The following is a 13,871-nucleotide window of genomic DNA, read 5'->3' on the forward strand; positions in this document are numbered from 1 at the left end:
AAAGAGTACGCCTAGAAACTTTAATGAGTGTTCTCATTTTATTGTTTGACTGCCAATACAAAGTATTAAAAATTATAAGGGAATTTTGTTGCAAAAAAAAGTAAACTTTGCTTTATTTAAATTAATTGATAACTTATTTGCATTTAATCATTCTGTAAGTTGTAAGAGTTTCATGTTAAGTGAATTAAACAACTTAACAACATGTTTATTACTGCATGTATCATGATATCATAATGATAAAAAAGGTTTAAGTTATATCAATTTCAATAACTTTGTAAAATTCTTATACACCTTTTTATGTTTTTTGTTACTTTTTGAATGAATATTGATTGTTTAACTAACATATTTAGTTTGTTTAAAAAACATTTAGGTTTTTTAAATATATCAGGTTAAGAAATTGCTGACAATGTGTTTGTATTAAATAATGTACAAATTTTCCAATGATATTTGTCTAAAATATATAGAGAAAAAAATGAATTAGTGTTTTTTTCTGATTGCAAGAAAATACTATATGAAAGGAAAACAATTTAACTGCAATAAAATTATTTTAGAAATTGCAATAGTGTTTCATTGTTTCCGAAACACTTTGATAGTATATTCAATACTTATTTTTAATATTGAACATAATTATTTCTTGTTTATGTTATTAGGCTTCTGTTTGAACATCGGAAATTAGCTCATTTAATTTTTTTTCTCCCTAATATAAGCATTTGAATTAGACATATGATATAAGCAATTAATTATGGGCAGAAATAGTAAATACAGTCATCACCCGACACCTGCAAATATAGCAAAAATGCACCAAACAAAAACGTACCTGTAGAAAAAATTTGAATACACTTTGAATATTTTCAACGCTGTTTAACTTGATTTCCTATTTACCTTTAACCCCTGGCTTTCATAAATGGCTGTACGTAAATGTATATTGTCATCAATGGCTATACATTACTGTATTTTTAGGGATTTTTTTAATGTTTAAAACATTTGAAAAAAATTTAATAAATACGCACTTTTAAACATTTTTTGTATACTAGTTTACAATCTAGTAGATATTCTTATATGTTCAATAAACTAACGATTAGTAACATTTTGTATTCTTTACTGTCAATATATATGGAGTAACGATCTCAAACGCATTTCAATATTGTTAAATAAATTTTTTAATTAAATGTACAAACTATATATTTAATTATAGAACTGTACAGGGCATTCCGCATCAAGTGGAATTACCTTTTGCACTAATCTGATATCACCAACTTGGATTTTGATAAAAATTGGCTCACATGCATATGGAGAGAAGAAAAACATTTAACATTTTTAACTTAGGTTATTTATTTCCTGAGATTTGACCTTTCAAAGTTTTGACCTTTTCACTTGACCTTGATTATTTAAAAACTTGTAACTTTTTTGTATAAGTAGGTTCTAAAAAAATAATATTTAAATACCTTATAATTATTCAGTATTTAAAGGTAACTTATTGAACATAGGCCCTTGGTTATATAATAGCTACCATATACCAAATATATATTTTGCTTGAGATACAAGTCGATGTGAACAATTGAATTCTCTCATCACTTTTTGCTTACTCCATTGAGCAACAAATTTTGTCAAAATAATGATCTTTTCACTCTTACTTTGTGTTGATTTATACTTATTCTTGAGCACTTTAACAATGTCATCAGCACATGCATTGAAAAATTTTTTTTTTAAGTTGCTTCGTATTCATCATCCTCTGAAGTATCAATGGTGATAGCATCTGAATTAGGTTATAAAAGGTCTAACTTTCTTTTTACAAGTTTTCAAGATTTTTGTTTTTCTTTGAAATAGAACTTTTAAGAGTTTTAACTTGCGTTTATCCAAGGGTGACTCACCTAATAAGGATTAATTAAAAATTGAAATTTCATCTTCCTGGCATTGATAATTTTCATCGCCCTTGTCACTACAAATATCTTGAGATCTGGAACTGCCTGAGAATCTGACTCTGTATTACAATTTGCAGAATTTTCATAATCACATAATCCTGTTTTAGGAGGTTAACCAGCAATCCTCTGTCAGGTGAAATGACCAAATGACAAATAACTATTTTAATGTAAATATATATAGCTTAAAGCCTCATACAATTTAATTCTGTCTTAGTATGTATACATAGTACTAGCAATTAAATTATAACCTAGAAAATAAAAGGAAATAATTAATAATATATATCTAAAATAGGCTATTTACAGAAAATGACCTCAAAAAATCGCCTTTGTGAGGCAGATAAATATTAAACTATTAGAACCAACTTATACTTTAATATCAATCCCAAAGCTGTTTATGGGAATCCCAAAAAGTATTTTTTATGGGACACCCACAATAGAAAAAGCAATGTATAAAAAAAAAAATTATGATCTTTTTCCTCGACCAGGGTCAAAGGTCAAATGACCTAATGACAAATAACTTTCTTTCTATTGAACATATCAATTTTTTGTATAGCCAAAAAGTTGTTCGTCTGTGCAAGAGCTTTTGTTTTCTACCAAACTCAACTTCCTACATATAGCAGCAAAAACGTTGTCACATTTTAAATAACCAAGGTCTATTGAAAAGGTCAAAACATTAAAAGGTCATACCTCAGAAAATAATTGACCAAAGTCAAAATAATTGCATATTTTTCTTCTGTCCATATACCCAACACGTCAGCCAATTTTTATCAAAATCTGAGTCGATGAAGTTGATTGGGTGGTTCCACTTGATGTAGAATGCCCAGTATATTTAACGTTTTTACTCGATCACTAATTTAAAATTAGATGTCTGAATCACCATTTTCTTAAGAATAGAATCAAATCCATTTAATAATAATAAACTGGTTCTTGGAAAAAATTGTATTCTGATATGAAATACTCTCAAAATAGTCTTTAACCTAAAAGTCAAATTATTAATTCTAACTAAATAATTCAGTTATACTATTATTATTATTGTTACTAATATTATTATAGTTATTATTATTAAATATAATTATTATATTATTATAAAAATTATTGATGCTATTAATATTATTGTTATTATTATTGCTGTTGTTGTTAGTGTTACTAGTTGTGATATTGTTAATTCATAACTAATTAAACTGTTTAAACTACCAATATTACAAACTATTGATGTTGTATAATATTATTGACAATATTGTTATTATTATTCTTGTTGTTGTTGTTAGTGTTACTAATTGTGATAATATTAATACATACTAATTGAACTGTTTAAACTCATGTGTTTTAAAACTCAACTGTTTAAATCTCAAACTTCTTTGAAAGTAGATTAAGATTTCTCGCAAAAAAATTTCTTAAATTCCGGTTTACATTTGGTGTTTTTATTGACTTAACAAAAGCTTTCGATACTATCGACCATGAATTCTGCTTGAAAAAATAAAATTAATTTAATTAATTAATTTTATTTATAATTAATTAATTGCAAAAAACTATGCAATTACTAAATGGCTTCACAGTTACTTATCAAACCGCAAACAATTTGTTTTCAATAATAACAATAATCATAAGCATCTTTAAAATATTTCCTGTGATGTTTATTAAGCTTCTATCATGGGGCAACTTTTGTTCTTAATCTATATAAATGACTTTGATAAAGCCTCAAACTTTATAAGTATCATGTTTGACGACAACACTGCTGTATATACGTTCTGACAAAGAAATTAAATGAAAACTGTATGAGGACATACTTTTTGGGACTTTTTATTGATACTAATAATTCCAATGAGATTTTGAAAAAAAGTGTTTAAGAAATTGTTAAACAACACTATGAAGATGACTTATTATTTTATGAAATTCTGCAAAGCCATGATTTAAAAAAAAGTGATTTACAAGTAACAACTTTGACACATTTATTTCTATATAAGTTGATTCAAAAATAAAATTCTTTTAGCATTTCCTAGCCTTAACACAACTTCAATTTTTTTTTACATTTTTGATGATTACTAATTACTACTTAATTAAATTAAGTGCAGTAGGCTTAATTAAATTAAGTGCAGTAAGCCTACTGCACTTAATTAAATTAGGTGCAGTAGGCTTGTCCAAATAAAATAAATTAATAACTATTTAAGATTAACAATGCCACAATATGTTTTTATTAAACTTTGCTATATTGTTCAGTAATGTCAATTTATTAAAAACACTTGATGATTTATTGATTGATAACTTTTCAATAAAAAAGTAAAGAAAAAAGATTGTATGTTAATTAGTATTTAATGCAAAAACTCCATTTTTTATTCAATTTAATTTAACCAATGAAAAACATTCTTTCGTATGAAATTGTTTAATGTTACATAAAAAGATATATTTGTTATTTTAGTTTTTAAAAGACTAATTATATCATATATACTTTTATGATATCTAAATATAAAATAATTATAGATCTTAAAACTGGATTATTTGACAAAAAATTTGATAAATTCAAATGAGATAAGTCAAAATACAGATAAGTTTAATTATAAGTTCAATTTTTGAACTTGTATTTAAATGTAATTACATACAAATGTTTTATTTAATTTTACATTAATATATTTAAACTAACATGATAATCAACATAATCATCTTGATCATTGCAATCATCATTATTTTGATCATATTTTTTAAAATATTCATGATAATTCTTTTAATTATTATTTTCATTGTTTGTTTTCTTTATTTACCACTATTAAATTAATAATTACCTGGCCTTTTTGATGAATATAATGGCATTTTGGAAAGCCTATGTTAGATCATTACAATCATTATCATTCCGATCATGTTTTAAAACATATTCATAATAATTCTTATCATTATTATTTTCATTGTTTGTTTTCTTTATATACTACCATTTAATTAGAAATTACCTGGATTCGGAGCACCTTTTGATAATACTGGAGGCATTGTGGAAAACCTTTCTGTTAAATAAACAGAAATATATCTTTTAATTGGTATAACACAATTCAAAAACTCAAAGTATAAAAATAATATTAAAATAATTTATTAAAAAATTATCATCAAAATCATTATCGACGTGATCTACAACTATAATAATTAATTTTTTATTTTATTTAAAAAATATTTAAAAAACTTAGAACTAGAGTGAAAAAACTAAACTTAGAATTAGAGTAAAAAAACAATAATTAGAATTAGAGTAACAAAACTAAACTTAAAACAAAAGTAAACTGAAAAAATAAAAATGATAAAATAACTAAAATATATAAATATATAAAAATATATAAATAAATAAATATAAATATATAAAAAAGTTATTGTAATAATTTACTAATTAACGAATAAGGCTGTCAAAAATTGCAAAAATGCTTGCCCAGGTACCCCTTGAACGATTGGGCGAGTACCCGGGTACCCGTTATAAAACAATGTTTTTTTTATAAAAGTTGTACTTATAAATAATAAAAAACAATAAAACGTCTCAATCAAAGATGTCACTTATTTAAAATTTCACTTAAATCTAAAATTTATTTTACATTAAGTGTCCAGGTTACACAACTCCCAATTACGGTTAAGAAAAACTAAAATGTCTACTGTTTCGGGTGCCAATGACGAACGCCGTCAACTGACTACATGTCCAGCAGTTGAAAAAGCGCATTCTGTTGGCAATGAAGTCGCAGGAATGCACATGTACTTGCGAGCCAAAGTAAAAAGCTTTGGGTAACGTTTGGTGTTATTTTGCCAAAACTCTAAGATATTTCCGCTGACAGTCAATGGCATTTCCAAAAGGTAAGACGCCAATTCATCCATTTGTCTAAACTCTTCGTTGGCTGTGCACAGCGATGCTAGTTCATCAAAAACACTCTCCTTTGGTAAGTCTGGTTCTAAATGATCCTGTGCTCGCTTTGGCATTGGTTCTTCTGCTACTACTTCTAAATTTTCTTCTAATACTGGCATAACAATAGCTTCCATTTCAGCTTTAGTGGCGGAGTATGTTTCATTTCGAATAGAGACTTCAATAAATTTTAAAAGCTTATAACGTGGATCTAATACAGATGCTCTTGGTCCAGGTAGTTCACTGAATCCTTCCGGATAATATAGCTTTGTTATTTCAGTAGCAATGACATTTCTGCAATTATTGGCAGCAGTGCATTTGTCTGGTTTTGCTGCTCGAATATTTTTTAGAACAATAGACAATAGTGAAAAAACTAATGGCAACAAAGGATATTTCTGACCAGATGACATAGCTGTTAACTGCTTTAATGGTTTCAGAATGGGTATAATGGCTTGCACAAGCAACCAGTTTTCATCCGTCACTAGTAGAGTTGACGCATTTCTTTCTGTTGTAAAATTTCGGTCAGACAGCACGGCTCCAATCACTCAACGTAGCTTCACTAATTGTTCTAACATGTCCAATGCGGAATTCCATTGAGTAGAGCAGTCTATGATGACTTCAAATGTTTTTTCATCATCCTTAGATCTCAGTGCTGCTTGTTTGTTATGCAATTCCTGCATTGCTAAATTACTTCGCTTGAAGTGTGCAGCCAAATGCCTTGCAGCCCGAATCATACTCGCAATTGCTGGACGTTTCAAACCAGTTCCAATGGCTAACTGCAGCATGTGAGCAAAACAGCGCTGATCCGGCCATTCATCAAGAAAGTCCATTGCTCGGTTTATATTTGAGCCGTTATCATGGACTGTAGCAGCGATTTACTGAACAGGAATTTGCAACTTGTCAGCAGCATCCTGCAAACAAATACTGATGTATTCTCCAGTGTGCCGTTCAGGACATTCTCGTGTCTGCAAGATTGCAAATTCCAGCTCCCATTCCGTATTAACCCAATGCGCAGATACACTCATATATGTAATGTTTTGATTACTATTCCACATGTCCATTGTAAAAGCGACAAACTGTGCCTTCCCTAATTTCAGTTTCAGTGACTTGACCGTCTTGTTGTATCTTTTTTTTATCAGCTTTGTGGTAGTCGAACGAGTTTTAACAACATAGTCTGGATCTGTATATTTCAACAAGCTAAGAAATCAATCACCTTCAACTAAACTTATTGGGTGTGCATCATGAGCAATGAAGTCTGCTATTTTCTGATCCAAAACTAGTTTTGGATCAGAAAGTACTCTTTCTTTTGTCATTTTAGGCCGCAAAGCTGTAAAGAAAGACAAAATGTTTAGTGTGCCCAAACTGCCTATGCCATCAATATCTATATGATGTGTTCTAGTAAGATGGTGTCGGATAGTGCTTGTATTGCCACCTTTCGCTGTCAAAATCGCCTCACATTGCTTGCACTTCACGCAGTTCTTATCGATTCTGTCTGCATAAGACCACACTTTTGATACTTTACCCATTTTTTTTTCTATAAAATCAGTGTTTTAAAATGTTTTTAAAACATAATTAATGTTTTTATAAGTAAGCATGAAGAAGAAAAAACAACTAGCTTTTACAAAACTTTAATTGGTTACAAATTTTTTTATAACATTTTATTTATTTACAATAAACTTACTATGCGCACTTAAACTTCTTTTTACACATTTTTTTTTCGAAAAACTGCATACCTTTTTAATAAGAAACTGAAAACATTTTATATATAATATGCTTAACTGAAACTTGGAATTCTTTGAAAGATCTTCGAGATAATTCTACTCCCCATCTTCTATGTTTTCATAAAATTTTGCTCTAGAGACATACGAAGAAACAAGTTGGAGGAGTTCTCATTTAATTAAAAGAAAACATTGTACATAAAGTTAAGAATAAAAAGTGGGTTTCCGAATATGAAAATCAAACAACCCTCTGAACGTTTTTATTAAATTTTTCAGAAATACTTACGATGATAAAGAAATCAGAACTTTTTCTTCAAGACCTTATTTTACATATCAATTTTATATTGTTAAATTGTTTTATTTCAATTAACGGTTGAAAGCTTAAAAAAAAATTAGAATTAATAATTTGTAAATTGAAACATTTTGTTTTTTTGCATTAACAACGGTTACCCGTTATTTGATAATGCTGCCCGGGCAATAACCAACGGGCGGGTACCCGGTTGCCCGGTTTCCCATTGACAGCCTTATTAACGAATTAAATAACTTTTTTTCTTTTTACTTAAGGAAACTCAAGCTCAATGTTTTTAATTAAAAAAGATTATTTACAATTTTTTCATTTATATTTATTCTGAAATTTTAATTAAACTTTAATTTTTGTAATCATATCATCATCATTATCATCATCATCATCATAATCATGGAGATTTTCTTTTTGAAGACTCATTTAAAAACATATCTAATAAAATATACGGAAATAGTTTTTCAACTTAATAGTCATTTTACAAAAGTCAAAAATAATTAAATGTATAAAAAAATAAAACAACATTATTATCATCATAATCAAATTTTTCTGAAAGCAGAGAATTTGATAAAGTTATAATAATAAGAAAAAAAAACATATGAGAGTGACAAACGACAATCTAGAAAACTTATATATTACAAATAATAATTAAAAAAAAGTATACTTGCAAGATCCTCCACCTCTTTCAATAATTTAAAATTTGGAATACTTTTTATGGCAAGTTTTAACTTTTCAAACGTCGGATTTTCATCAATTTTGAACCATTCTTGTATCATTTCATGTGCTTTGTTTTCTTGTTTTCGAAAAACTATATAATCATCTCTAATTCCTACTAATTTATTCAATTCGACATTTAAGGAAGCACCAATCTTAAACCAATCTTGAGCAAATAGTTCAGACAACTTAATTTGAAAACTTTCATTATGTAGGACTGCTTCCATTCTCACACTAAAAAACAAAGCAAATTTGAAATTTAATCAAATAATATAATTCATATTATTCTAAAAAAATGTAAAATGCTACAAATTTAAAAGATTTATAAGAAGACAGTGTAAAAACTCACCAAGTTTAATAGTCATAAAAAAAAAAAAAGGCCTTGATAATTAAAAAGATTGTAGAGCCCAAGTCTATTAGTTTGTTTGACATCATAAAATCAATTTTACCTACTCTTCATATAGAATAAAAACTTATTTTAAATATACCTCCAGCAAAACATTTTTGCAGTGGATTAGCAGCAGATCTATATAAGCATTTGAATTTTGCTCAATGGTTACTTTTAGGACAAATAGTGGCATCTACTTCAAGTTGCCAGTTAATAATTTTCCACCGAAAGTGTGTAGATGATGACTAGCCACACTGGCTAGTTATTATCTACCCCCTTTTGTGGCTGCCACAAAGAGTCCACTGAGTAACTGATTTAACAAACCAAAATTAGTTGCATAAAATACCCATAGTGATCCTATGCAAATCCATTAAAATAGTGTTTGTCCAGCTGAAAAAATGTTTAGCAATAGCTAAATGATTAATATGCTCAAATCTAAATTTCTCTAAGGGCTTTTTATAAATATTATTTTATATTTTTTAAAAGAGGCTAATCAAAGGCAAATGAATAATTTAAAATTGTCAATACTGTTGAGCAAAAATCTTGAAGTAATTGATATTTGAACCAATTTCATAAAAAACAATTAAAGTCTGTTTTTAACAAAATGGTAAATTCATTTGCTTTAAACAATAATTTACCCTAACCCTAACGCATCATTCTTACCATCTTTCAGCCCCTGACTGATTATAACAGTGTATATATATATATATATATATATATATATATATATATATATATATATATATATTCGAAAAAAATTGAAAACGTTTTTATCACATTTACAATGTTATGATGTTATTTGTATTTTTACATGATTATATTTAAGTTAAGAATAGATAAAAATAATAATGCATTCTTTATGCATATTTCTGATATTTACAAGAAGTTAAAAATAAAACTTGCTTATTGGAAATAACTATTTCAACTAAATGACGTCATTGATTAGGCAAAGTTGTTTTTTAGTTAAACTTGCATTTATGGATCCAGAGCTAGGTAAGTATATAAATATACCCAATTACACCAAGTAATGGGTGAAGTTTGTGTACCAAGGACTGTATTTTTTCAATGCCCAAATTTAATTCCTAAGACTTGTTTAAAAATGATGAAGCTGCTATGTTTACATCTGATTAGTAGTTATATTAATTAGTTGTAATTATATTTATTAGTTAGCTATATTAATATTAAAATATTGACTTAAATTATAAAATATCATCATAGAGTTGGGTAAAAAAATTAATGGTACTAGGTACATAAAGCTTTTTTTTAATTGCGCAAGCTGTTGTACCTTAGGCTGCTCTCTGAAAATTTAATTAAACTTCATGATAAATTGACAACAATGATAGACACTTTTTTTTTCAAGATTATTTATTCTTAGATTGTTGTCATCAATTTCATCCATGTTACTTGATTGCAACACTTAACTAAAAAATAAATCTGACTATTACTTCTAAGCAAAATGGGTAAACAAGTCTACATGTAAAATGATATTACCAAACCAACCGCAACAAAAAATTCCAATACCAATCGAAATATAACAACCTACCTTGTTATCAAATAAATTCATTACACACATTTCTTCCATGTTACAAGTTATCGTACTTTTACAGAATTACATTCTATTATTAGTACGGAAAGTACCCATTTAACAAAATTAAGCGGAAATTTTCCTTATTTCGAAATTGATTTTAAAACAAGGAAATTTTTGTTGGAAATCAGTTTTATTATGGAAGCTGAAGAAAAGTATAGCATACAAACTTGTCTCATAAAAAAATAATCAGCCTAAAATTTAACCATTAGACACACCACATGTAATGTGTTTTTCTTTTTTATTTTTTTAGTAAATGTGCATTGTGGGCTTGTATTATTATATCATCAAGTATTAATGATGAGATCTAAGATATTCTTTTTGATTTATTTACTGTTGGTATTAGATAATATCGGATAAGATTAATTAAAAAGTATTGAACTTATTTTTAAAGCATAATTAAGCAAATTTAAGTTAAGATCACCAGATAAGTCAACTCATTCTCGTGTTTTCTAAATGTGATTGAAAAACTGCTTAAATAAGTTTAAAAATTTCTATAGAAAATATAGAAAATTTAAATACAAATAGAGTAAATTACAGGCCCATAGGAACAAAAGTTATATGGGGGAAGGGAAGTGCAGGATTAAGGGTCCCCAAAATTTGAACAATTATAGGGGGGGGGGGGTGCAACTGACCCAGCTGCCCCAGTTTGCTATGGTTTGAATTACACTATTTTAGGTGGTCTTGTTTAAAATTTTTATGCACTGCAAGTCACAATCTATTTTATTAACATTGACATCATTACATAAAAAAAATTTAATTGGTTAAAATAAATTAAATTGAATTATTGACAAAAAGACTTAAACCACCATCAGCATGGTTAAGATGTGGTTGGTAAACAGATTTGTAACTTCTTATTTCAAAACTTAAACTTTTTTATTGGTTTTAAGCCAAGTTTTCTTGATACAAATAATTTTAAAGTGCAATAAAAATTCAAACTTTCCAAAAATTTTTGTTAATACTTCTGTTTACATACAAAATGAAAAAAGTATTTTGTTCTGACAGAGACATGAAGTAGATTAAGACAATAAATAGCACTTGCTTTCTAGGTTTTTTCTGATTAAATTTTTCTAATCAATAACATTTAATGAAAAATTGTGGTCCATTTTAAAAAGTAAAATTCGAGATAATAAAACAATGATATAAACAAAAAGCAAAAAAAAATGCAGTTTATATAAATAATTTAGGAAGGTGATTTTCTTTTATTAGCAACCCAATACCAAATGACCAGCTTAACTTAAAAGATGTATGCATATTTTCCGGCTGCTCATTCAACCGTTATCTCATCCTGTAAAGCTTTTCTAATTGTGACAGTTTCGGCAGGAAAATCTTCATTAACCTTTAAGCTCCGCTAAAAAACTTTTACGTTTGACCACTCAGTGCACAGCATTTTTAGATATAGTTGTAGGTATATGAAAAATGAAGTCTGGTAATGTTTTCATAGCGTCTAAACCTTGAAGTAAAGTTTTTCTGAAAGGCAAATGAGTATATTTACATAACCTATATAGATTTGCACTATACCTATCATAAGATTAATACAGTGTTGGTCTAAAAACCTTTTTTTTTGTTGGGGAATTATTTATAAAGCAAAAGGCAGAAAAATTTATGTATGTAACTAAATTAAATTTTTTATTATCCCATAAGCATATTTAAATTGTATAAATAAAACAAATTTATTTTAATTAAAAAAAACTTATAACAATAGTTTTGGCAAAACTATGAGTAAATATTTATGGAAACCAACATCGTACCTTTTCAAAGTTGCTTTGAAAATATATTAACAATAAGAACATGAAAATGCATTTCTGTAGAGTACTTGTGTTTTACCTTAATTAAATATAGCTTTATTACATGTTTTTTAGTACATATAACTATTTTTAAACAATGCCTATAAAAAAAGGTTGATAAAAAGTGTAAGTAACATTTTAGACTTCAAATCATAAGCCTAAGTTAAATTTCTAAAGTTAGAAAAAAAAGGAACAAAATTATATATAAATTATATATATATATATATATATATATATATATATATATATATATATATATATATATATATATATATATATATATATATATATATATATATATATATATATATATATATATATATATATACAGTGGCTTTCATAAACTTAGACACACTCATATTTGACAATAGAAATTTTTTTGTTTTTTAACTTTAAAAAAACAAAGTAAGATTTTGGTTTAGTTTTTTTTTCTTTTTATTAGATAAATACATACAGAATACAAAACTTAAAAAAAATTTACAAAAAAATACAAATACTAAGTAATAATTAGGTACAACTACATGGTATTAAAAAAAAAAGAAATAAAAAATTATTCATAAATTTAGACACAGGATACATTAGGAGGCCTAATTTATGAACCAATCAATATTTTGTGTATCTGCCTTTTGCTTTAATACAACTAAGAACTCTTCTACGCATAGACTCAACAAGATTTTTGCACATCACTTCTGGGATCCTATACCAGGTCTCCTTAAGGACATCCTTCAGCTGGCAAAGTGTGGAAATTTGAACCTTTGCCAATTCATGGTCAATCCAAGCCAAAAAGTTTTCAATCGGGTTCAAATCAGGTGAGTATGGAGGCCACAGTATTGTCTTGATATTATTATCAATAAACCACTCCTTTGTGAAGAATGCATGGTTTCCATGGTTTATCATTGAGCATAAGCAGGTCAATTGATGGAACTAAGTTGTTTTCTGGAACTTCTACGTATATTCTGGAGTTAATTCTTCCGGTGTATGTTTGACACATACCAACACCTTTGTAATTGAAGCATGACCAGATTCCTATCAAGCCTCCTTCACTTTGTACAGTTGGTCTAATGTACCTGGCATAATACTTCTTGTCCGTAATACTTCTCATTCTTTTGACTGTTATGTTAGACTTGCGATTGATAAGCTCGAAGTTACTCTCATCAATCCACATAATGTTTTTCCATTATTCTATTGTCCAAAACCTTCTTTCACAACACCATTTTAGTCTCCTTTGTTTATCATATGGATGCAGGAGCGGTTTCTGAAAATCAGAGTAGACTTCAATCTTGTATTTGATAAGTATTTGGCGGACTGCTTTGAGAAATAGATGTATTTTGTGTTGCAATGAATTCTGTGGTCAATTCTTTGTAACTAATTCTTGGGTTAGCTCCGACAGCTCTAAAAAGGGCACTATCGTCCTTTCTGGTGATTGACAAGGGTCTACCTGACCTTGTTTTCTCACTGGCACCATTAGTGTAAAAAAAGTTTAGCTTCATTATCCGAACGCATTTCTCAGAAACTCCAATTAACCTGGCAATTTCTCTGTTACTTTTGGTTCCTTCTTTGTTGTGAGCAATAATTTGCCATCTTTCACCTTGAGTGA

At 27.7% G+C, this 13,871-nt stretch overlaps 1 protein-coding gene across 4 annotated transcripts in view; it reads right to left on the reverse strand.

Annotated features, from left to right (window-relative positions):
* Positions 1-13,871, reverse strand: part of LOC136075133 (uncharacterized) — a 44,172-nt gene that overhangs the window by 27,116 nt on the left and 3,185 nt on the right. For 3 of the 4 annotated variants that reach the window (XM_065787459.1, XM_065787458.1, XM_065787457.1), the window contains 2 exons: positions 8,465-8,748; positions 4,862-4,912 (listed from right to left, as the gene is read on the reverse strand). In XM_065787459.1, the coding sequence (XP_065643531.1) occupies positions 4,862-4,912; positions 8,465-8,741 (328 nt within the window). In that variant the 5' untranslated portion in view covers positions 8,742-8,748. Of the gene's footprint in view, positions 1-4,861; positions 4,913-8,464; positions 8,749-12,238; positions 12,300-13,871 lie in introns of those variants that run through there. The other variant, XM_065787460.1, reaches the window with a different exon arrangement.

Source organism: Hydra vulgaris, chromosome 01 (genome assembly GCF_038396675.1).
Source record: "Hydra vulgaris chromosome 01, alternate assembly HydraT2T_AEP".
NCBI classification, from domain to species: Eukaryota; Metazoa; Cnidaria; class Hydrozoa; order Anthoathecata; family Hydridae; genus Hydra; species Hydra vulgaris.